This window comes from Euprymna scolopes, chromosome 3, assembly GCF_053919585.1.
Source record: "Euprymna scolopes isolate OS-2025 chromosome 3, ASM5391958v1, whole genome shotgun sequence".
NCBI lineage: Eukaryota > Metazoa > Mollusca > Cephalopoda > Sepiida > Sepiolidae > Euprymna > Euprymna scolopes.
Genome location: NC_136484.1, coordinates 95,638,690 through 95,663,689, shown reverse-complemented (window position 1 = coordinate 95,663,689; position 25,000 = coordinate 95,638,690). Strand labels below are relative to the sequence as shown.

At 32.5% G+C, this 25,000-nt stretch overlaps 1 protein-coding gene across 1 annotated transcript in view; it reads right to left on the bottom strand.

The window, feature by feature from the left end:
* LOC145261966 (uncharacterized) overlaps positions 1-25,000 on the bottom strand; it is a 620,004-nt gene that overhangs the window by 195,000 nt on the left and 400,004 nt on the right. Inside the window, exons 22-25 of the mRNA XM_080119795.1 lie at positions 22,647-22,769; positions 21,689-21,814; positions 19,322-19,444; positions 13,510-13,707 (exon numbers count right to left, since the gene is read on the bottom strand). Of these exons, the coding sequence (XP_079975921.1) occupies positions 13,510-13,707; positions 19,322-19,444; positions 21,689-21,814; positions 22,647-22,769 (570 nt within the window). The remainder of the gene's footprint in view (positions 1-13,509; positions 13,708-19,321; positions 19,445-21,688; positions 21,815-22,646; positions 22,770-25,000) is intronic.

The window sequence follows — 25,000 nt, the reverse complement described above, 5'->3', positions numbered from 1 at the left end:
AATATTATATTGAAAAATATCATTATAATGATAATATTATATTGAAAAATATTATTATAATGGTAATAATATTGTATTGAAAAATATAATTTTAATGATAATATTATATTGAAAAATATTATTATAATGATAATAATATTGTATTGAAAAATATTATTTTAATGATAATATTATATTGAAAAATATTATTATAATGATAATAATATTGTATCGGAAAATATTATTATAATGATAATAATATTATATTGAAAAATCCTAGGAAGGTCATATCTGCCGATTTTTGTAATCATTAGGGTCTCACGTAACTAAAGTTAAAATTGTTTGATAAAATTATTGCAGAATATTTTTTTCCATCTCATCTAGCTATTTTTCTTATGGAAGTTTCTCCAGACAAGGCGTGGAGCCACTTGATGTAAGAAGCTAATGAGAATAAAAGATGATTATCGCGAAGACAGGAGATGTCTATTGAGCATTAGTCTTGAAAATACCAAAGCTCAATAGGCAGGAGGAAAACAATCAGCAGGAAGAGAGTTCCACAAGCTTTCAGTTCTTGGAAAGAGGCTACTAAAATAGGAAGCTGCATTACGATTAAGTATCAAACGGCGAATTGATGGAGACAGCTAGACCAACGAATTAAACAAGCTGGAACAAAAGAAGCAGACATCAGATCAGACAATTCTGAAAAACACATTAGTTGGATTATTATGTTTATCCGTCATGCTACAAGGATCCTGATGCAATTGTGTCTGTGATGGGTATATTTGCTTACAGCGCCAAATGTAGGCAAAACTAAACGCCAAATGCTTAGAAAATAACTTCCTGTAATTGACTGGGGATATAAATTTAATGCTAGTGAAATAGAGATCCTTTCTCAGCGACTGATTTCCATTGCTAATATCACCCTACTTCTGAGGCCTTCATTTAAACTCCTCAGCCTAACAATCACATATAACATGAACTGGAACAAGTACATAGAAGATATTGCTAAGGTTGCTGCAAAAAAGATGAGTGCTTTTTATTGCTGCCAGTATGCTATAACTCTACAGAGCTAACATTCACCCAGCATAAAGTATAATTGTCACATCTGGGCGAGTGCAACAACTAATAGCTACTCTCTCTTCATCAGTGCCTCCTCGATGTAAAATACTTTGAACTGATTCAGCAATCAGCAAAAGCTTTCTTCCTTGTACTGTTTGCCTTTGGAATTCCCTTCCTGCTCATTATGTCCCAGACTGTACCAACGGGGAAGAAATCTAAATGAAATGTGAACAAACACCTCACTGAACAAACCTCCTCCACAACTTAGAATGCTTCTTTTGGTATGGCCTTTTATTCAAAGTAGCTTCTTATGTCTTAGTGGCAATACGCTTTGTTTGAGCTGAACAAGCATAAAGAAAAAGAAAAAATCTGTTTGGATGGTAAAGGTTATAATGCATTTATTTTCTCTCTCCAGACATGTCTTAAATCATTTCCACTTAAATATTCAATTTTTTTTTTTTTTTCACCAAAATATTTTGTCCAAGAATGAAGCCAACACCTTGAGATAATTATAAGCAAACATGACTGAGCTACAGAACAGAGGTTTTCTTATGACTCTTTGAACGCAGACGTTCGCAAAATTTATATTTTCAATAGAATTCAATTCCAAACTGCAAATTTTATTCCGCTTTATTCGCAGTTTTGGAACGTGTCCAAAACGTCTGTCTGTTATGTTAAATTTGCCAAAATATTTGTTTGGAGACAAAGAATTCCTTATTTCTTTCTATGCACACATATGATATAACACTACGCTTAATTCGAAGTTATATGAGCTATAAAATCTGTTGATGATGGCTACCTTCTGTCTCGTGGGACAATGACGTTCTGCATCTAGTCTGGTGTGCTGCAGCGTCTGCTGTGACTACAGTCGAAGCTTGAGTTGCCTCTCAAGATGCAAGCCTGCACGGGTGATAAGGAGACTTAGCTTTGCTCAATTATTAAGGTCTCCCTCTCAGCATTTTGGACGGAGTCCAATGGAAAGGTAAACCAATATGGTCGGAACCAGCACAGCTGCAAGAGTTGCTGCACAGATGTTGTAGTGCTTCTCATCTACCGATCAGGACTCCAAACCAGATTTTTGTCTTTCCTAAGGTATCCACAAGGAAGTAAATCTGTTACTTACAAGAGAAATGATATTGCATTTAAATGAAGTTATTTATATATTTACATTATTTAGCACATGGATAACCGAAAGTACTCTGTACATTTTATAGAAGAGCATTGCTTTTATATAAAGTGAAAGTCATTATATATATATATATATATATCTGAATGATATATATATATATATATATATATATCAATCATGATATGTAAAATCCGTATGATACATATATAATGATATGTATATTTTAATAATATATATATATATATATATATATATATATATATATATATATATATATATATATATATACTAGCTTTTAAGGAATTGCTCATTAAGTAAAACTCTAAAATTTAACTTATTTCTCATTTTATTTTATTTCCCTCTTTCCTCCTATCGGTGTCTCTTTACTTTCTGCAATGTATCTGGTCCCTCCTTTCTCTCCTTCCATTTCTATCTCCCACTTTGCTCTTTTATTTTTCCTATCTACTTTTTAATAAGTTTTTATTTTTGTTGTTTATTCTTATATTCCTGCACAGGATGGAATGCTGGCGCCTGAGGAAAAAAAAAAAAGCATGCTCCCAGTTCCGGACCCGTATCGAGACAGTGACTGGTGCTGAAAGTGACTACATTGAATAGGTGCCAGCTCTATTGCATAATCAAGTTACCTGAATTGATTTTTTCAATAAAAGTTGTAAAATTAAGCTGCTTTCTTTAAGGTGACCACTTTATCGTTCCACCATGTAGAAATCTAACTGAATGTTGACTCGAGATTATCCCTAATTTTTCTATCTCTGTGCCTTATTTTTATAGCTTTTTATTGCTTATTTATTGTTATAGCTTTTTATTGCTTATTTATTTTTATAGCTTTTTATTGCTTATTTATTGTTATAGCTTTTTATTGCTTATTTATTGTTATAGCTTTTTATTGCTTATTTATTGTTATAGCTTTTTATTGCTTATTTATTGTTATAGCTTTTTATTGCTTATTTATTGTTATAGCTTTTTATTGCTTATTTATTGTTATAGCTTTTTATTGCTTATTTATTGTTATAGCTTTTTATTGCTTATTTATTGTTATAGCTTTTTATTGCTTATTTATTGTTATAGCTTTTTATTGCTTATTTATTGTTATAGCTTTTTATTGCTTATTTATTGTTATAGCTTTTTATTGCTTATTTATATATTTCTTATTTTTATCTAACCACTTTCTTTACTTTCTTTTTTATACAATTATTTTGTATATTTAATTTTTAAATCATTCGCTTTATTTACCATTCTACTTCGATTTGAGACCAGTGACTGATGTTCTATGGGATTTCTCTCCACATTTTTTTTTTATACTGATCTCCTTTTTTTAGAAATGGACCATATTTTTTTATTTTTATTTTTTAATTTTTTATTTTTTAAAAAAACTTTAATTTACATATTTGAATAAAAACTTTAATTTACTAACTTTTCTTTTTCTAAAAATAAAATTTTAAGGATTCATTTGGAATTTGAACTTATATTTTTGGAATGTAATTTTCTCATTTTTTTCTAGTGGTCACTTCTCTTAAAATATATTCTCAATTCTATTAGTGATCACATTTTTTTTATTAAATTTATACTATACTGTTGAAATCTGTTTTGGATATGCTCACACACTTCAATTGTTTTGATCAATTACTAACATCCGAGGTATTTTGGGGATTGATAGACCCGGTTACACTTGTATTAGGACCACTCCAAATTAATTCCAGACATATAGAATAAACTTGAGGACTATTTTCCTTGGGAACATTGCATTACAGTCCATTCTCGAAGGGTTTCCTGATCATGTAATGACTTTTGAGGTTTTATTGAGAATTACTTTATCGAAAATTCCTTGCATCGGACTTTATTTTCTAACCGGTCTCTATGGGATTACGGTTGTTCCAACTGAATTTCTATTGAGAATTACTTTACCCCAAAAAAAAAACTTTGCATTGGAGTTTATTTTTGAACCGATCTCTATTGTCCAAGGACTTTAATTAGACCATCTATTTTGTTTTACATTTTTTTCTATCTTATTTCTACTTTTTTCTCCCGTTTTCTCTGTCCCTTTTATTATATGGTTCTGTATTCACTTCCTCTTTCATGCTATTTCCGGTTGTCTACCAACACTTCTCATTTGTCATTCCCATCCCTATAATAGTCCTCATTAATCCACCCCATATTTTTTGCATTTCTAATCTAAATGTTCTCAAGCTGTTTTTATTTTTGTGTTCTTATGTAGTGTCATAATGTTGTTTTTTCCCCCTCTTCTGATGAGAAGCATTTAGTTTCGAAATGTCATGGCCTAAAGAGATTATTATCTATTTTACTTTCATTTTCGTCCTTATTGACCTGATGAGTTAATAAAGTTTGATGTAACTTTTAGTCCTCATCTATTTAATTTAATTCATGAATTGCTCTTCTTAATCGGGTAGAGCTTTTTAACTCAGTTATATATATATATATATATATATATATATATGTGTGTGTGGAGAGAGCAAGAGTAAACGAACGTATGAGAAAAAGAGATGGCTGTTGTACACATCCATTATTGTTGATTTCAAATATATTACTTCTCTTCTCTCTTTACTTAAGTTCATCTATATTCCCCAAATCTATTGATCTTGCTTCTGGCAAATCATTGTTCATGGAGACTTTTGGCCTCTTTTTTTATCTTTTCCATTTAAAGAGTTTAGCCTATGGGAGATGAGGCACATGTTATTGACGAAGCCGAATTCCTTCATACCGACTAAACAGCCAGAAACACAAGGCAGTTTTTTTCTTGTATACAAAATCTGACCATGTGTGTCACTCACTCTATAAGTTATGCTTGGAACTTTGTTTTTCTGTTCATTAGGAATATAGAAATTTTTTTTCTGTTGAACCATTAGGAATATAGAAATATGGATAATATATGACATAAATTTCAAGGAAATGAAATCTAGTTAATTTAAAGAAAATAGATGACCTTTTTTTTTAACTAAACTATAACTGTTCAGTTTGTTTCTTTTATTTATTTATTTTTTTTTTTTTTGGCATATCAACATTTTTCATGTTTAATTATACCGAATCCAGTGATTTTGTGTAACGTGTTTAAGCGTAAAGTTCTTAATATTACCAAATATGTATTCATGATGTTTTGTTTTGTGGTATATCAATCCTGTCCAGATTATTTAATGCCGGATTACAAATGTTGTGAAACAACAACTATTGAAGATTATAAATAAATAAAAAATATACAAATTACTCATCGCAAAGGATTCCAAGATTAAAATAAAGATTAACCCAAATGGATCAGAGGGGATTGAAAATTGCATTTTTATGATGACTGAATTTATGTATTCATGACCTAAGCGTTTCATCTCTCTGTTGCAGATATTGATGGTGTAAGACTCTAACAAAACAACCCCTGGCATGGCTTGCATTATAAGCAGAGCTGCATCATTGACTTATGGGCAAAAGTGCATTGATATTGATATAGAATCAATAGTTATGTAGAAAAATAAATTTTGGAGTACAAATTATTCTAATGGTACTACTCGCGTCTTCGAAGCTCTTTAACGTTTTGAGTTAAAAAAAAAAAATAAGCTTGGTTTATTTTTGGAATGATCCTTGTATGACAAAAGAGCATTGAGAATGGTGGTGACTACGGAGAAAAATAAATTTGGGGGCTCAAAAGGTAGCTCGTTTTAATTGTACTACTTCCATGTTCGTAGTTCTTAAATTAAAAAAAATAGGAAGCATTACTTTTGGAACGGCCCTTGTATATTTTTATATAATATTTTATTGCTACAACTCGCTCTTTTCTTTTTACACAACATTATGCGTTTTTCTACTTTTTTACCAATAAACTTTGATTTGATAAAATTATAGTGATATATATCACTATTCTTACAAAGATTGTCTGCGAGTGAGCACCTCAACATGTAGAACAAAGTACAAAACAGGTGTGCTTCCAACTAAATGTTCAACTCATTAGAAAAATAAATTTTGAAGTACAAAAGGTCGTTTGAACTATAGCAGTGTTTGAACTATAGTAGTGTTTGAACTATAATCGACCAGGATTTATTGAGGCTTTTGACCCTCACTTTTATAATCCTCTAAGTATCATTAGCAAGCATTTATTTATGTTCAATTTGCCTGGAGGAGATGAACTAATCATGAGAATGATAAATTTGTTAAGTATAGTTAAAAACATGAACTGTAACAGTTTTTTTTTTAACTTTAATATAAAAAATATCAGTTTCCATTTTCAATAAATCATTTTTCAATATTTATTACCAAAGAGAAAACTTAAACAATAAGCCCTAATGAATGTATTTCTTTAAAGTAATTAGTAGTGGCCTAGTGATTACCGATGAGGGCTGAGGTTTTATAATGAAGTATTACGTCGCTTTCAATAATACATTTTGTAACTAACCTCATCTATCTCTTCCGCTCCCCTAGCTATTGGGAAAATAGTAGGGTACAAAGTTAAAGAAGAACTTTGAAATAATATTGAATAGTCTCAAAATCACAGGCAACATAAATTGGAACAAATGTATAGCAAACATTGGCAAGACTGCTGCAAAGAAGTTGGGCTACCTCTATCAGGCTTGAAAACTGCTCACAACTATCCTATATCTCTAAAATACCAACCTATATGAAGTACTGTTGCCACATCTGGGCTGGAACATCAACTACTAGTCTCTCCCTATTAGACAGGATTCGAAAAAGAGTTCACAATTTAATAGCTTCCGCACTGTCCACCAAGCTCCAACAATGTTCCATCTTTGTTTTTGCTTTGCGAGTATTTTAATGGAATGTATTCCAATGAACTTATGGCACTATTGCTCCCTTGAAGAAAATACCCCCGATAAGCAGCAAAATCCCACCCTTTCATTGTAAAGATCGCCAGATGTTGGAAAGCTTTTTAATTTGATTCTTCCCTCGAAACAGTATACTTTGGAATTCACTCCCTGTTTACTACTTCCCAGGTGAACAGACATCTTGCTGCTTGACTCTTTACTTAGGAATGTCCCTGTAGGTAATTGAAGGCGAATAGATGTAAAAACATTATCATACTACAGAAACTAGTATAAAAACAGTTATAAATAACCAGAAATAATCTACTGATAGAAGAATTTGGGAAACCATGATTGTTGATTCCAACATGTTGCTTTTCCAAAATACTGAACTTTTGGAAAATCAACATCGCTTGATAAAGACTTTAGCTTTCTAGATTTGGTCACGGCCATCTAGATAAGGAGGCCTAATAACTTTTTGATGACGTCACGTATAGGAAGTAGCTAGTAGCGATAGTCTCGTATTATAACACACGTGCTTCGTTGATGTATGAAAAATGGTTTCTCGTTACGTTGTTCCAGGGTGTGAAAATTATAAAAACGGGCCAAAAGTACACGTATTTTCTTTTTCAAAAGAGAAAGAACGATTATCCATGTGGATACATGCACTTAGAAGGAATAGTTTTAATATATCAAACTAACTTACTTTATTTTTCTTAATTAAAAGCGTAAATACATCACGTGTTTGCTCTTGAGAACATTTAGTCGAGTTCAATAGTTTTAACTTTATTTATTTCGTTGAAATACATTTAAATCCTTTATTTTTTTGTTTATTTGTCTGTTATCATTAGGGCTATGACAAGAGAATATTCTTTTCATTATTTTGACTCTCGAGTATATATCCGACACAGTTAATCAACTGAGAACCAAATCACTATCTAAAAACATATTAACTGATACTCGAGAGGTCAAAATAATGAAAAGGATATTCTATCATAGCCCTAGTTATCACATTTTAGCTGTAAAAAATTTACATAACTAAAATAGGAATTAATTGTAGAAGAAATTCTCTATATTCTATCGGAAAAAGACTAAAATGCTGTTTATTTTTTCTTAAACTAAATGATGATGGCCACAATTTTGAATAAAATACAAAACAATGATTATCTGGAGCTCTTCCAATGCTCTTTAGAATAATTTTTGTGGCAAGGAGAATTATATTATTAACAAAAACAAATTAACATGAAAAAGAAAAAAAACTGTATCGCTCCCCTCTTACTAAAAAAATAACTTTGATATATTTACTGGGCTGATTATTTCATTACAAACACACCAATCAATTAACTCACATTTCATCATTTTTCATAATTCTTGGATATGTTACTAATTTCGACAATCATTTTTGCATAATCTTGACCCACATTATCGCCCCCTCCCTTTACTAAAATAAGAACTTTGATATATTGTCTGGGCTGATTATTTCATTACAAACACATCAATCAATTAACTGGCATTTCATCATTTTACATAATTCTTGGATATGTTACTAATTTCAACAATCATTTTTCATGATTTTAACCCACATTATTGCCCCCCCCCCTTTCTAAAATAATAACTTTGATATATTGATTGGGCTGATTATTTCATTACAAACACATCAATAAATTCTGAGTATTATCATAGTATATATGTTCCACCTATCTTATCCAATCCCGGGTGATGCCATGTATTCTGCTAGTATATATCTTCCACCTATCTCATTCGATCTTAGGCGATGCTGGGTATTCTGCTACTATATGTTTTCTAGCTTTCTCATTTAATCCTGGGCGATGCTGTGTATTCTGCTAGTATATATTTGCACTTATCTCATTCAAATCTGGGACTGGCTTCATGTCTGCCACGTCACTATTAAAAATATACATGAAATAAAGTAATGTTTAAATCGTAAACTGTTTCAGCCATTTCTGGGACTGACTTCTTATCCCCCCACCTCACTATTAAAAATATACATTAAATAAAGTAATGTTTAAGGCGTAAATGGTTGCAGCCATTTCTGGGACTGACTTCATATCCTCCACCCCACTGTGAAAAATATACTTGAAATGAAGTAATGTTTAAATCATAAACTGTTTCAGTAGCTTTTCGAAATTAATACATAAAAATATTAAGACGGTTTTGCTACATTACTTAAACATGAATTTATGAGTGTAGTATCAGTCTCAGCATTCCAATGACTTTACCCCCCCCCCTGTTTTGGTCTCGGTTAATGGAGGAGAAATCCTTCATTACTGATACAATTTTTATTTTTGTTACTGACCAGAGTGCCTCTTTTGGGGAGCTGGTATCCCCCAAAATTTAAAACCGGCCTTATGTTTAACTCTGCCCCTCGTGGGGGGGGGGCAAGTAAACAAATAAATAATCAGAAGGGACATTTTCCAGTGCATCTTATAATTAATCAGAAGGGACATTTCCAGAGCATTTTATAAGTAATAAGAACAGACATTTCCAGAGCATTTTATAATTAATCAAAGGAGACATTTCCAGGGCATTTTACTTTTCCCAGTGACTTTTGTAATATTAAAACTTTGTTACATTAGATATAGTACCTATATACAATACCTTCCTATGGGACCGATTTAGACACCAGTGTCGTTTTTTAACGTGGAGAAAAGGAACAAAAAAATTATCTCAGTCGTGAAGGATTTTTCCTCCACTGAGAGAAAACAAGACATTGAAATTTAGCATCTGAAGAACAGATGGTATTTATTTGCTCCCCCACCGAGAAAATTAGGCACAAGGCCGATTTTTAACGTGAGGAATGAAGGGAGGGGGGAGGGAAAGAGGTGACCAGCTCCCGAGAGGTGGGAAATGGGAGCTGGTTAAAGGTCAGGTATGTGGAGTTGCCCCCACATCTGGTCTTTGCTTGTAGTATCTGCCGGAACAGATACTACACTTTGATCTTGGACAAAAGGCCGAGGAGAACAAATCATTTCTATTAGCTTTGCCTTAAAAGCGACACCAATTTTTTGGGTTTTTTTCCTTTATTTATTTGAAATATTCCACTTTCCTTTTTTACAGATGCACAGCATGATAACGGCCGAAGCGAATACGCATAGATTATATTATTATAATAATTCTGACTACTGTTTTCATCTTGCAACGGTTTAGTCGATTCCAGCGTTCGAGGTTAAATCAGCCGAAACGTTTCGAGATAAACCATATTACAAATAATTCATTTCAGTTAAATGTTTGGCATTAGTTCGAATAATACAAATTATCAACCCTCATTTAAAAAAACTTCGAAACATTCAACTGAATTAGTCATATGATTTTTCTCTAAGTTCAATTTTTTTTAAAATTCTGCACTAGGAAGTTTATTGTCTTTTTGTTTTGTTTTTTTGTAGGTAAATTATTTATTTCAATTTAATTTGTTTCATTTTTATTTTTTGCATTTTATCCTTCTCCGTACATATCCTTTAAAATATAAATATGATATAATATATATACACTTCATTTGAAATATATACACATCTTTTTATATACACATACATACATATATTTATATACATACAGATCCTTTTACAGATATGTATATGCATATATATACACTACATTTTTACATATATACTCTATATGTATACATATATTACAATAGAAATGAAAAGTAATATGGTTAAGCTTAAACATGGAAAAGTAAAGAACTAGTTGTTAAAACTGGAAAAGAAAAGGACAAGATATTCTACTAAAAAATATGATAAATTTATAACTTAAAATATTGCAGCATTAAGAGTTGATTATATATTATATTATAATGTTATAAATTGAATTTAAAAAAAAATTCTTAATGCTGAAACTTGAGCCGTAGACGACGAAACACGTGTCACTGGATAATTATATAATTATAAACCAGAATGTTTAGATTACGGTTTACTTTTTCTTTGACATTAATGCCTGAGCTATGAAGACATGTTTGCTGCGGGGCTAAAACTTAAAACATGAACCTATAGCTATTACGTTATGCATGCATGTTCGTAATGCCGGCATTCGATCATCACCTGGCAAATTCCATTTCTTTAATTTTCACACTTTTGCACCGATTTTCCCCGGCTAAAACTCAAATATAAATTTTTGCAATTTGTATTAAATTTCATATCTGCAGACTAAAAACTGACAGAGGAGTTTGGTTGGCAAAATTTTTAAACACATGCATAAATATATATAGAATATATATAGAAAGAGGTTTGTGTTTACTATAACTGTTTTGCGCAATATTATGCATGTATAAGCCATGTAGAATATCTGCACAAATATAATTACACGCAATAGTTAACTAAAGATGATCACCCCACAAGAAAACCGAAAAATCTTATAGGGAATTATTTAAAATCGATACCCCGATCAGTCTAGGAAGACAAAGGATACGCCTTGTAGGGTGTAATTGTGAAGCAAGTGTTTCATATTCACAACCACACTTCTACTGAATCGGCACTGTTAGAGTCCAGTGGCAAGGAAAAGTTTAAGACAACTGGAAACAATGCCGAGATAAATAGAGAACATATACAGCACCTGGTAGTTCCAAATAGTCTCCCATTTTGTACTGACCAGGATCAATGTTGCTTAACTTCGGTGATCCAACAGGAATTAAAATGAATGTTTAAAAGAATATGCAAATTAGCTAGATCTTTTGCTAGTGAATGCAATTCCACGACCCATGTCTAACAAAATTGTATTTTCTTTTTAAATAAATAGAAAAAAAGGGTTTTTAATATGAATATCAATACAAAAACAAAAAAATATAGGAGTATATATATGATGAAAGTAAAAATAAAATAGATAAACCCCATAATTTATTATACCATACCTGTTCACACTGAAACACTTATCACAATATTCTGTGGATCTATATTAAAAAACCTTGTTAAACTTTGTGACATATTTCCATTCTATGGAGATCAGACGCGAACGAACACCCCATAATTTTATTATACCATATTTCTTCAAACTGAAGCATAATTATCAAAGTATACTTACGCAGATAGATATGAAAAGTCTTTATTAAAGTTTGTGCCTATTTCCATTCTATGGAGGCGAGGCGCGAACGCAGACCCCACAATTTATTATACCATCCCTATTTAAGTTAAAACATACTTATCAATGTATTATTATGTACATCTATATCAAAAATACTTATAAACGTTTTTTTTAATTTTTTAATTTTTTATTTCCATACTTTGTGGACCAGGCGCGTACGCAGACCCCACAATTTTAATGAATCATCATTATGCCAGATCGAACATACCCATTCCTGTGTCTCGATACATCTTCTATCATTATATGTGATCAGTTTTCTATAATAGTCAACCATATAGGAGTCTATTCGTGACCAGACACACACACACACGTTCAGCTTCATATATATATATATATATATATATATATATATATATAATGCTGGAATAAAAGTGTGTAAAAGTTCGTTTCAAGTATGAAAATTAATTTGTGAAACAGGGTACCTTTTGTACATATTCCTCAAATCGTGAAAAAACGGACACACCGAAATATATATATATATGAATAAAAAAGAATGCGAAAAGTATAAAAGCTTATAACTTTTCTTTATTCGTTTTTAATTGGTGACGTGCAGGAATACAAAATAATAATATTATGAAAAAAAATTAAAATCAAAATTAAAAAACTTTTTTCATATATATACATATATACTTATAAAACTCAAATGACCTTGTAACAATGTATGTAACCAACTTTCCGGTTTACGACATCCAGTTGCGCATACGCGCATGACCTGTGCATTGAAATATTTACGTTATTATTTCGAAATTATTATTTAACATGGGAAGAGTGGGGTTTAAAATAACTTAAACGTAATACAGAAATTAACGATGTAAAAAATTAAAAAAATATAAAAAAGCAGGTATATAAAAATTTGAATTTAACTATAATAAGTATTATGGTATCTGTTCCGTGCACATTTACCTATAAGTATGGCCAACCACTTATAATTCAATAACTGTAAAAAAAATTTTTTTTGAACGACTCATAGAAATCTATCTATATTCTTTTTTCATTTTAATATACTTTCATAGAAATGTTTCTGTTATGATAAAAAAAAACTATTTTCTTTACATCACAAGTGTCACGCTCATACATGAATTCCATAGCTTATATAACATACTGACCCAACGGGTCGTCTAGTATATATATATATATATATATATATATATATATATATATATATATATATATATATATTGATATTATATTATAAAAATAGTGTGTTTTTTTTTCTTGAATAAAATATTTTTAAATTTCAAAGAAAACGTAACAATTTTTAACTTTTCTAAGCTTTAAACTTTTGTATTCTTTTTTTTTTCCCCCCCCACCCTTCTTACTTTACTTCTGTTCACATCACCAAAACTTTAAGGCGGGATCTCTTTTGCTAGCTGCGTCAAAAAATAATAATAAAATATATGTATAACATTAATTTTATATTTCCCCCCTGCCCTTCCCAAAAAATACACACTAAAATTGAATTTCTGTTATCTTTACCTGTACAAGTAGGTGTGACTCCTGTCCAAGTTCCATTCTTCATGCATGTGCGAATTTCTGAGCCTTCAATCTGGTAACCGGAAAAACATTCTACCCGGCATTTCAGACCAGTAAAAATGTCCTCCTTCTGAGGGTTTTGGCAAGCTTTTGTCACAACTCTACCATGTTTTGGTGCCTTGAAATCGAAACATGTTGGGCCTATATGAAAGAAAAACGCACAATTTTTTTTTAAATATCAAACAATCGGAGACAACACAACATTGACATTTTATTTAAATAAATATTTATGGACACAAAAATAAAAAAAATGCGCGTATTTAAACAATTAAGCAAAGCCCACTATTAGTTTGCCTGTAAGCAAACTGATGGTTTGAGCACTGTGCAACGGGCAAGTTGTTAATTTAATAGATATTTGAAGAAGAAATATTTACAGGCACTGATTCGTAGTCCGATGGTTACAGCTATTAACTGTTAAAATGACAGTTGTAGGTTCGATCCATGACTGGAGAAAGGTGTATGTCTAGCCGCTCTAATGAGTTGCGATACAACGAAACAGTACTGTATGTGATGACTATATATATATATATATATATATATATATATATACACACACCATAATCATGTTGACACACTGGTTCTTGTCAGATCACTGAAGTTAAACAATGTTGAGCCTGGTTAGCACAAGATGGATGACCATTAGGGAATTCTAGGCATTATATGTGCTCTCCGCTTATCTCGGCATTTATTTCCAGTCGTCCTGTACATACACTTCACTTTTCACTGGTATTTAACAATGTCGACACAAAAGAGGTGTAGTTGGAGATTGCGCATCTCCTGCCACAATAAATTCATGCATAGGCACCACTACGTGGGTATCCATAGTATGTACAAGACTGAAGGAGCCCGTTTTAAATATATATATATATATATATATATATATATATATATATATATATATATATATATATATAACAGGTTATAGTTTACGTGTGAAGAGACTCTTTGGAAATCATTAGTTCCTAACATAAACTCAGTGCTTTTATCGGAACACCATCTCTAGTTGATTGCCTACATAAGCTAAAGAATGTTTCACTCATCATGGATATTATTTTAACAACGTCCGTCCGATAGAATCCCCGACTTTCTTCAGATAAAGTTTGTCAAAATCAGGAATCTGTATGGCATTTCGAACTGCACTCTTTTAAAGATTGCTTTATTCTGTAAGCCATGACCAGCTAGAAGGCTTAAGTAATTCTTAATCATGTTTTTTGTATCGCTTATTACTTAAAACTTCTAACTAGCCATGGCTAGTGGAATAAGAACAATCTATCCTGTATATTAAATTTATTATTAGTTTGAAATTTCACACAGGCAGTTTGACATAAAGATTCTTGAGTTTAACAAGATACACCTGAAGTTATTTATCGCCTTCCCATGGTAGGATGATGTGACACAGTGGAATTCGAAAATCCGGCACTCAGACCTGCACAAAAATACCCGAGAACTCTCGTCAGCATTTCCTGGTGGGGGCGCCTCCGACGATAAACAATAAACTAACCCTTTCTCAATGGGAGAAGACAAAGCCCGGGAGGGTGAACCTCTTAGAACTGAACAGGACCAGAGACATACCTCAGTCAACTTAGTAATCATCTCAATAATTGTCTAGAGTATGTTGGCTTTGGTGCCAAGAGAAAAAAAGAACTGTCTGGTGACTAAAAAAAGACACAGCTGAAGAAGGTTGGAAGTTACATCGACCCAAATGTTGTGAAATAAACAACTAAAAAGATAATAGTGATCAAAAAAGTTATTAATCCTTATTCAAAAAATTGCAAAACTTAACTGTAATTCTTTCTAAAACTTTGCCGATTTCAGAGTCTGCATTATTAAACATTTGCCTATTCATGATCTTTCCTGGTCGAAATGAATTGATGATCACAAAATCAGAAAAGAATTTCAAAATGTCCTTTTCTAAATATGAAACAATGTAAAAAAAAAAAAAAAAAAAATTATAAAAACAAAGATGAAAATAGGCAGACAATAATTTACTATCAAGTTTTGTGTTTTAGTTTTATGACAAAGAAACATTGCCAATGCCTTCTGGACACAGAGACACCTTTAAAAACTAATTAAGCGGTCTTTCGCCTGCTTTTTGTGTATTTTTCTTTTTGTTTTCACAATATACATCAAGAAATGCAACCGTAGACTACAATAATTTTTTTTAATCGCAATACGCATACGTTTCATAAGATTATGAGGATTTGAAAAATTTTTTACTTTTATCTGTGTTCCACAAATGATATATTATGTTTCTGAAGTTTTGAGATGACGATTGATTATTTGGATTATTCAGACTACTGTTCTCAACTTTAGTGCTATTCGCATGACATTTCGGCAAATGTAACCTCCAACCTTCAGATGTATTAAGTGTATCTTGTCGAACTCGGGAATCTTTCTGTCTGCAAACACCCACGTTATAACGGATAAACTACTAAGTACAAATTCAGTTCTAAGCGACACTCTTCTGAAAGTTGAAAGTTCAATCCTCAGAGCAGGCGATATTAATTCAATTCAATTTATTTGACATGTATCGTCGCTATTAAGAAGGGTGCGGGATGAGAGAGAGAAAAAAAAATAAGAAGGAAATTGGACAAGGGGGGAAGGATAGGAGTACTACGAATTTAGACAGTCGGTAATACAATTGACCAGCACCTGTCCAACTTCGTCTTGAACTGACCCGTTGTTGGTGCAGTGACAACCTCAAGTGGTAGTCTATTCCAGGGAGCCGATTGTATTGATGTTTTATTTTCTTAATTATCGATACCATTAAACTTAGCCGAAATCTACAATGAAACAGCTTCAGACCGTGTCCTCTCAGTCCATGTTCGGGTGCTAGAGTGAAGAGAAGATCCCCAGGGACGTCATAATGGCCATGAAGGAGGTTATAGGCTAAAATTAGGTCGTCCCTCAGTCTTTGGCGCTCGAGCTAGAAAAGATTTAGCTGCTGCAGACGGATCTTATAGGGAAGATTACGAAAATCTTGCATCGGCTGGGTCGCCATGTAACAGAGCGCATATGAGCGCTTGGGAAAATATCAGCAGGAGCTGAAAGGGCTTGTGAGGATATTAGCAGCAGTAGCCGGAAAAAAGCACATATGCAAATTAGGAAGTGTGTGCAAGCTTGCAAGGGAAGAAAAAAGAAGAAAAGGACACCATGTGGTCAGAAGAAGAAAAAGTGCGGTTGAAAAAGATAGTAAAGTCGAAGATGAGAAATGGCTGTCTACAGCCGGCATGTATTTGAGCAGAAAGAGAAACACTCTCCATATGAAATGGACATGTGGCAGCAAGAGACTTTTAAGCTGGCGTCAAGATGGGAAGGAAAAAAAACGGTAATAAACGACTCATGTTTGAATAGGAAGAAAAGCTGTGTCGGTTGGTTGGTTGGTTGGTTGGTTGGTTGGTTGGTTGGTTGGTTGTTTTACGGCATATCAACCCTTTTCAGGTTATTTAATGCCGAATCTGGTGATTTTGAAGAACGATTTTTGGTCAGAGTGGACCTGGGAGCAATGGCAATTAAAGGGTGGCTCTACACTCCCCAAGGCCTGCAAGCTGGGCCCTCACCATCGGATATAGTTTAAGGTCATATCCAGGACCGTTGTATAAAAGGGTTCTTTTTTTTAATTTTTTATATAGGCCAATTTTTTTAAGATATAAGAGTATGGCGTGGGGATTGTTTTTTTTTCAAATAACTCTTTAATATTGTTTTCTTTGTAGCATCGATGTCTTACTGTTACAAAATCAGTACATTCAATTAATATGTGTTTGATTGTGAGTGGTGTTTGACAAGGTATACAGATTGGTTGGTTTTCTTTTTTTAGGAGATATGAGTGGGTTAAGAGGGTATGGCCTATTTTTATTCTTGTTAGTTTAACTTCTTCTTTTCTGGTTAATTTCGTGTTTTGTTCTTGTTTTTTTTATTTTTGGCATGATTTCGTGCAGTTTATTGTTAGGGTATTCGTTCCAGTAAGTTTGCCATTTCTCTGTTGTGTATGCGTTGATACGTCTTTTTAGCTCTATGTATGGAATTTTAAAATTTGCATCGATTGGGAGGTTTAAGGCATTTTTTGCTGCTGAGTCGTTACCTTTAATACCGGAATGGCTGGGTATCCAGCAGAAAATGATTTCTTTTTTACTGTTTAATTCAGTTAATTTTTGGAGTAGTTTTGCGATTAGGGGGTTGTCCATCTTTTTATTTTTAATAGCTTTTAGAGTAGATTTGAAAGGATTATAAACTTGTTTTTTTTGTTATTGCAGGCTAGATTGAGAGCTCGGATTAGAGCATGTATTTCAGCACTGAAGATTGAGGTTTCTTTTGGGAAGTTTGATTGTTTTTTGATTGATTTATTGAGTATTGCTGCACTGGCTGTTGTGTTGTTTTGTTTAGATCCATCTGTATAGATGTGTGTGTGGTCTGGATACTTTTCTTTGATTTTATCGAGATCATCATGATAGGTTATTGGATGAGTATGTTTCTTTCATGTCTACTTAAACTTAGGTCGATGTTAGGGGATACGATTTTCCAGGGAGGTGTTTTGGGTAAGACAGTTTTGTGAATTTTGGTTAGGGGTAGATTTTCTTCTTGGGAGATCGATTTTATCCTAAGTCCAAAGGTTTTGATTGCGTTTTCTTTTTGGTCGAAAAGATGTTTGCGGTTTGGATTTAAAGTGCTATTGTGTGCTGGGTTTGTGGGGTTGGCTGTAAGTTTTGTGCAGTATTTTAAACCAAGGTTTTGATTTCTGAGCATTGGAGGAGTTTCATGTGCTTCTGCATACAGGTTTTCTACAGGGGAGGTTGGAAATGCTCCTAGTGCTAGTCTTAGTTCGGAATGGCATATTGTGTTGAGGGTTTTTAGATATGACTTTCTGGTGGATTGATATATGAAGCTACCATAATCTATTTTTGATCTAATTAATGCTCTATATAGTTTGAGTAGTGTGTTCTTGTCAACTCCCCAATCTGTATGGGCAATGACTCGTAGGAGTTGTAATGCTTTATTACATTTGGTTTTGATATGATTGATGTGTGGAATGAAATTTAGTTTTTTGTCAAAAATGATTCCTAGGTGCTTGTGTTCGTTTACAAATGGAATTTGTGTCGGATTTTAGTTTATATTCGTTTATATCTGCGACGTTACAAATGGTGAATGTCACGAACCAAGTATGAAGATGGTGGCTAGATGCCATAATCCAACACAGATCAGACAATTCTCAAGAACAAATGTCATAATGGTATTTATAGAAAAGATTGAGACTAACAACATTACGTCCGTGAGAGAGGGTGCAAAGAAGAAGAAAGCGTTTGGAAGCCAATCAAATTACAGATGGAATAGATTGACAGCTGAAATGATGAAAAACACCATGAGATGACACTTAGCACTGATGAATAAATGAACAAAATTAATTATTTATTAAGACGGTTTATGGCACATATTTTCTGACATTAGATCTGAAGATCACCACGTATTTCGCAGATGGGGAGTTACAGAAAAAAACTCGTGGAAATTTTGTTTGATATGTTCAATGTGGCCATACTATCTAAGTCTCCTGCTTTGCACACATCTCCTTATAATGGCCAAATTTTATCTTCCTGGAAGATAATTAGATCTAAACCTGCCTTTGAGGCTAACATTACAGATCCATCGCATCATTCGCATGTCATGTCTCTCCATGCAACACATACGCTCTGCCTTCTCTTCTATATATTCATCACGCGGTGCACAAGTGTCATTAAAGTCTAAATAGATAAAAATGACTCACTTAAGCAGGTTTGCCCATCATGATCAAGGTTGTAGCCGTTGTTGCATTCACAGTGAAAAGAACCAATTTCGTTGATACATTGGTGTGTGCAGTTGCCGTTATTCATTTTGCATTCATCAATTTCTGGAAAAAAAAAAGAAAGAAAATCATCATCATCAACTTATTCGTTTTACATGATGGCGTACGTTGGATGGCTTTTTGAAATAAACTGACTTCCAAAAATAACCTATTCTCTGGCCAGTTCTAAATTTATACCTCTTTGTCTATATTTATATTTATCACTTATTTCTGTATTTTCCTTGGCCTTTCCCTGTGAAACTGTTATGACTTACTGTACGAATTAAGTCTTTTATTTGCAAGTCGGAAAAAGTCTAATTGTATAATTTAGTCTTAGTGCGAGTTGTTTACTCATGGCATGCGGTGTCGCTGCTCTCTCTCTCTCTCTCTCTCTCTCTCTCTCTCTCTCTCTCTCTCTCTCAGAGTTAAAGGCACGGGTGGCAACTTTCAAAAAAGAGAGTTGTTTCCCTTTGACGATGTTATCGCCCTAACAAAAATAAAACTGCTATCTCAACTCGACTATTCTCATATTCTCTTAATGTGACCATATCATCAAAGTCTTCTGTTGTGCACAAATTTCCTTACTGTCTAGATGTAACCTTCGTCTCACATTTAGGCTCATCCTTAAGACTCACATTGCACATCAACTGTACCATTGGCACATTCTTTCTCTCCATGCAACTCATTAGTCAGGTTTCAATTTCGTAGATCATCACATAGAGTCTACCCCTGGCCAACAATGGTAACGTTCTACATGCAACACTTGTTCTCAACTCTCACAGTCAACGTTTCACTTCTATAAATTATAACACTGCACATACATCTGATAGACCGTTCAAAGAGCTAAATTTTGCCCTCATGTGGAGGCAATTAAATACATAAATCATACTAACAATGTTTTTATATACATTTGTTTGTTTCGTTTGTTTATTATAAATAGTTTTGTCAATAAAAATGTATTTTAATGGTATTTTATGCTTGTAAATAAATATTTTATATATACCCCCTTCCATTTTTTTTTAATCTCAAAAGTTTAAAGAACAAAAAGTTTTCGTAATTAAATATTTTTTAAATTAAAATTTCAAAAAAATCTGCAATGTCAATATTTTGTTTACAATTCAACCGGAAGTGAAAGAAAACAAGGGTCATCCCAAATGTGTTGTTACGGATTCTGAAGTACTTTAAGTATTATTTATCTGAGAAAAAGAAAAACAACCAAACTACATGCCAACTATGATACATGTCATCTAGACAGCAATACTCCCGCTGTTTACATGATGATCTCCCATTTAGATAATCTGTTAAAGTTAAACATTGGTCAACTATAATGTTGCAAATTTACAATGGAATGCAAGCAAGAACATGAAAACAATAAACTTCTGCAGTTTATGGACCGTGCAATTTTTTAGATAAAATTTTCAAGTTAAATGCAATGTTTACGGTATCTTTTGTTTCTTAAATTGTTAGGTGAAAGTACAGAATAAGTAATAAATTAATATACTGAATATGGATACATTCGGTTTCCTCAATAATCTAATTGGATGGTGTAAGCCATAAATACGTGTATAACATTTTGAGAGAGGCGTCAAAAGATATGCCGAAAGACTAAAGTAAAACATATTACCAGCTACGATTACAAACAACCATTAGTAAGATGTTATTTATCAAGGCGACTGACTAGATTGTATAACTCGATTATCGTAGCCAAGACCATTCAATTACTTCAAGCAAGTATATCCTTTTTCGGAACATATGACTTAAGTTAAGTTTAGGGTTTTTAATTAATAACGTTCTTATTTCATCACATTTTTGGGGTTCTTTGGACTTCTATTCTCACTTTTGGGTGTTATTTTTTTACCATGCAAGGGTCCGTGATGCAGTGGACAAAGTTCTTGGTCAAATTTAGTTGCAAAAGTTACACTCTTCTTGAGGTTGAAGGTTCAATCATCAGTGCAGGTGACACTCAAAATACAATTGCAAATTTCTACCCAGTCATGGTTGATGAAATGAGAGCATACTGCCGCCATGGATTAAATAAAGGATTCCGTTCGAAATTCCGTGGAGATTACCGACTTTGGTAAAATACATCTGCAGAAGGTCGGAGATTATATCAGCTGAAACATTGTGAAAATAACACTCAAACTGAGAAAAATAATCCGACTAATCCAAATAATACACATTATCAATCCTGAGAACCGTATTTCATCACAGTCCGTAAACTGCAGAAGTATTAGAAAACAGCGTTAGCCTTATATGCTAAAGAATCTTGATAATCACTGATATCATGAAAACAAAGTTAAAACTATTTACCTTCACAAGAAGATGGCTCATCAAACAATATCCGGTATCCACCATTACAGTCACATCTGAAACTCCCGTGTGTATTTACGCAGATTTGTTCACATCCTCCATTATTATGTTTGCACTCGTCAATATCTGGAAAAAAAAATTTAAGTATAAAAAATAACCCTTTATCGTGCTCACATAGTAGCGGTCATGATTCATATGCAGACGGGTATGATGTTGGTACTTATGCGTATAATGACTATATAATGATGTATATCGTCCGGGTAGTTTACGGAAAACGCCGGGGGTTGTCGAACGAAAATTTCGTTTTGATTTCAAGCAAACGCAGGACAATCTTTTCAGTGAAAAATATATTATTTCTATCAATACGAAGCTAATTCAATGAAGAATTAATAAAAACATGAAAACAATTTTAATGAAAAGTTAAACTGAATAATGAAATGTTTTTGGACAATTTGGAAAATAAAAATTCAAATCAAGAAATAAGCATTGAAAGTTTCAAAGATAAATATTTTTTGAATAATAAACAAATTAAAATTTTTTTTGATATGATGTTATTCTTTTTATGATCGATAATAATATTTTTGTTCCAATCAAGATAAATATTTAGATATTTTATATGATAAACCAATAATAGCAAACAAATGTTTTCTATATATATATATTTTTTTTATTAGCGTTAAGGCGTTTAGCATTTCGGCAGTTTTTGACGTTTTCTGTAAACCGCCTGGACGATTACTTTTTTTTACTCATTTTCACTCTAAAAAAGACATATCGCCACTTGGAACGTAAGAAGCTATTATTTGAGATCGTATCTAACAGGGAACTGTGGGAAGTTGAGCAGTCAGATATGACTAAACAATTGCGTCATGATAAATGTACTTAAGACAAAGCAAGATTTTAGTCAACCACTAAATTTTATTTTCAATTAAGAAATTAAAAACAAACGTAAAGTACTTACCATCACAGTCAAATTTATTTTCAGCAAGAGAATACCCTTGTGGGCAGGTACACTGGGGACCTTCTTCAGTAATCTCACAGAACATTGTGCAGTTCAAACCAATTAATGTACACTCGTGAATGTCTGTTAATATTTAAAAAGGAAAACATCATATAGACAGAGGAAGGTTAGTTTGATAAATCACGCGAAACGCATAGAATTCGATTCCAAGCAAAAGAGAAATTTTAAAAAGGTTTATCAAGCTAAATTTAAGATGCTAATTAATTTGTCTATTAAAAGTAACTAGCAAAGATATGCGACAGAGCTCACAAATTGTTTGCTAGTATACTATCCCTACCCACTCATACGAAAAGGGGAGAAGGTAATTCCTGGGAGGATGGTATCATAGGCGCAGAACATATAATACACTATTCTTTTACACATAAAAGGAGAGGATAAGGTCTGGGAGAATTTTATTATGACTACAGTACAGATATTACACAGCTTTTTCAAAGGTATGGTCTCATAAGAGCAGATTAGTAATTAATCTATGTCCGCATCCCCAAAAAATAACGAGAAGGTAATGCCTGGGAGGATGATGTCATGCCAAAGTATCAGATATTACATCCTCCCTTTATTGAACATCGAAAAGGGGGTACATTAGTCAGAAATAGTCTGATAAACTAAACTGAGCATTAAAAGATACTACAAGTGATACATTAATGTAAGTAATAGTATACTTTCAACTTTAAACAGACAGATACCAAATCTCCATTAATAATGGATTAGAAAAAAATGATTATTGTTTCCAGGAAGGCAAAGTTAGACACAACGCCGGTTTTTACTCTTTGAGGCTAACATTACAGGTCCATCGTATCATTTGCATGTCTTGTCTCTCCATGCAACACATATGGTTAGGTTAGGACAGATACCAAATCTCCATTAATAATGGAGAAAATCCAGATCCTGTAATCATAAATTGACCGTCTATTTCAAAATTAGCATAAAAAATATCTATCTCTCTCTCTCTCTCTCTATATATATATATATATATATATATATATATATATAATGAATAAATGACAAAAGTATATATGACAAATTTCATGATGTTGACCATCTTACAATTTATTCCTTTAATTCAGTTGGCATTTATACTTCTTGACTTAATATCATCTGAATTAAAGGAATAAGTTGTAAGATGGTTAACATCGTGATATTCGGAATATATACTTGTGTGATTTATTCATTATATGCTCTGTAAGTTCACGGCACTTCTTAAATATATATATATATATATATATATATATATATATATATATATATACTAACAGTTTAGCCCAGCTTTGCTCGGTCCCTATGAACTGGTCATAACTTTAAGTGCATATGTATATATTAAAAAGTTTGACTCATGTTCAGATAACCTACATCTAAAATTTCAAGTGTTTACACTCCAAATTGGCGGAGGAGTTTGGTGGAATCTGCATAGGTCAACTCTTTTCACTTAGCCTTCTTGGCAGCCAAATTTTCGCCCAATTTCAAATGTTTAGACCCAAAATTTGCTGAATAGTTTGCTAGAGACCGCAAGCGTCAAATCTTTTGACCCCTAACAGCCAAATTTTGGACCAAAAACCGATTGAAAAGCTTGCCCTATGTCTGAATACACTGTATGTAAAATTTCAAATGTTTAGACCAAAAATTGGCTGAGTAATTTGCTAGAGACCGCAGAGGTCGAATTTTAAAAAAACTCTTACCCCAATTTTAACCCCTTAACATTTATTGTTTTGAGCTCAAATCAAATTAAAAAGTTTGATCAATGTCCAAGTAACCTACATTTAAAATTTCAAGTGTTTGGTAGAGTTTTCAAATGTAAAATCGTTGAACTTTGACGTCTTACAGACAAATTTCTGGCCAAAACCCGATTAAATATATTTTACCAAATCTCAATACTCCTATGTCAAATCTCGAGCATGTAGACTAAAAATTGACAAAGTAGTTTGGTAGGGAAATGTACACACACAGATACACACAGACAATTTCACTATATATATATATATATATATATATACTAGTAGGCCGCCGGGCGTTGCCAGGTTGTAAAATATGCATAAATATTATATTTTAATTGCAGATTTCTTATTTATCACTATAGAGCCAATTTCTATGGATTATTATCCGATATATAGTAATGATTTCAAAAGTCATAAAAAATATATGATTTGGGTATCATTTGCTTGAATTGAAACCAGAACGTTTAGCACTCAAGTCTTATTTGTTATTTATCTATCCAGCGTCATTACAGTCTGCGCTACCGATAGATGAATGTGAACGTTTAAAAATTAAGCGACTTTGAGCTATGAATGTTTAATTTTGCA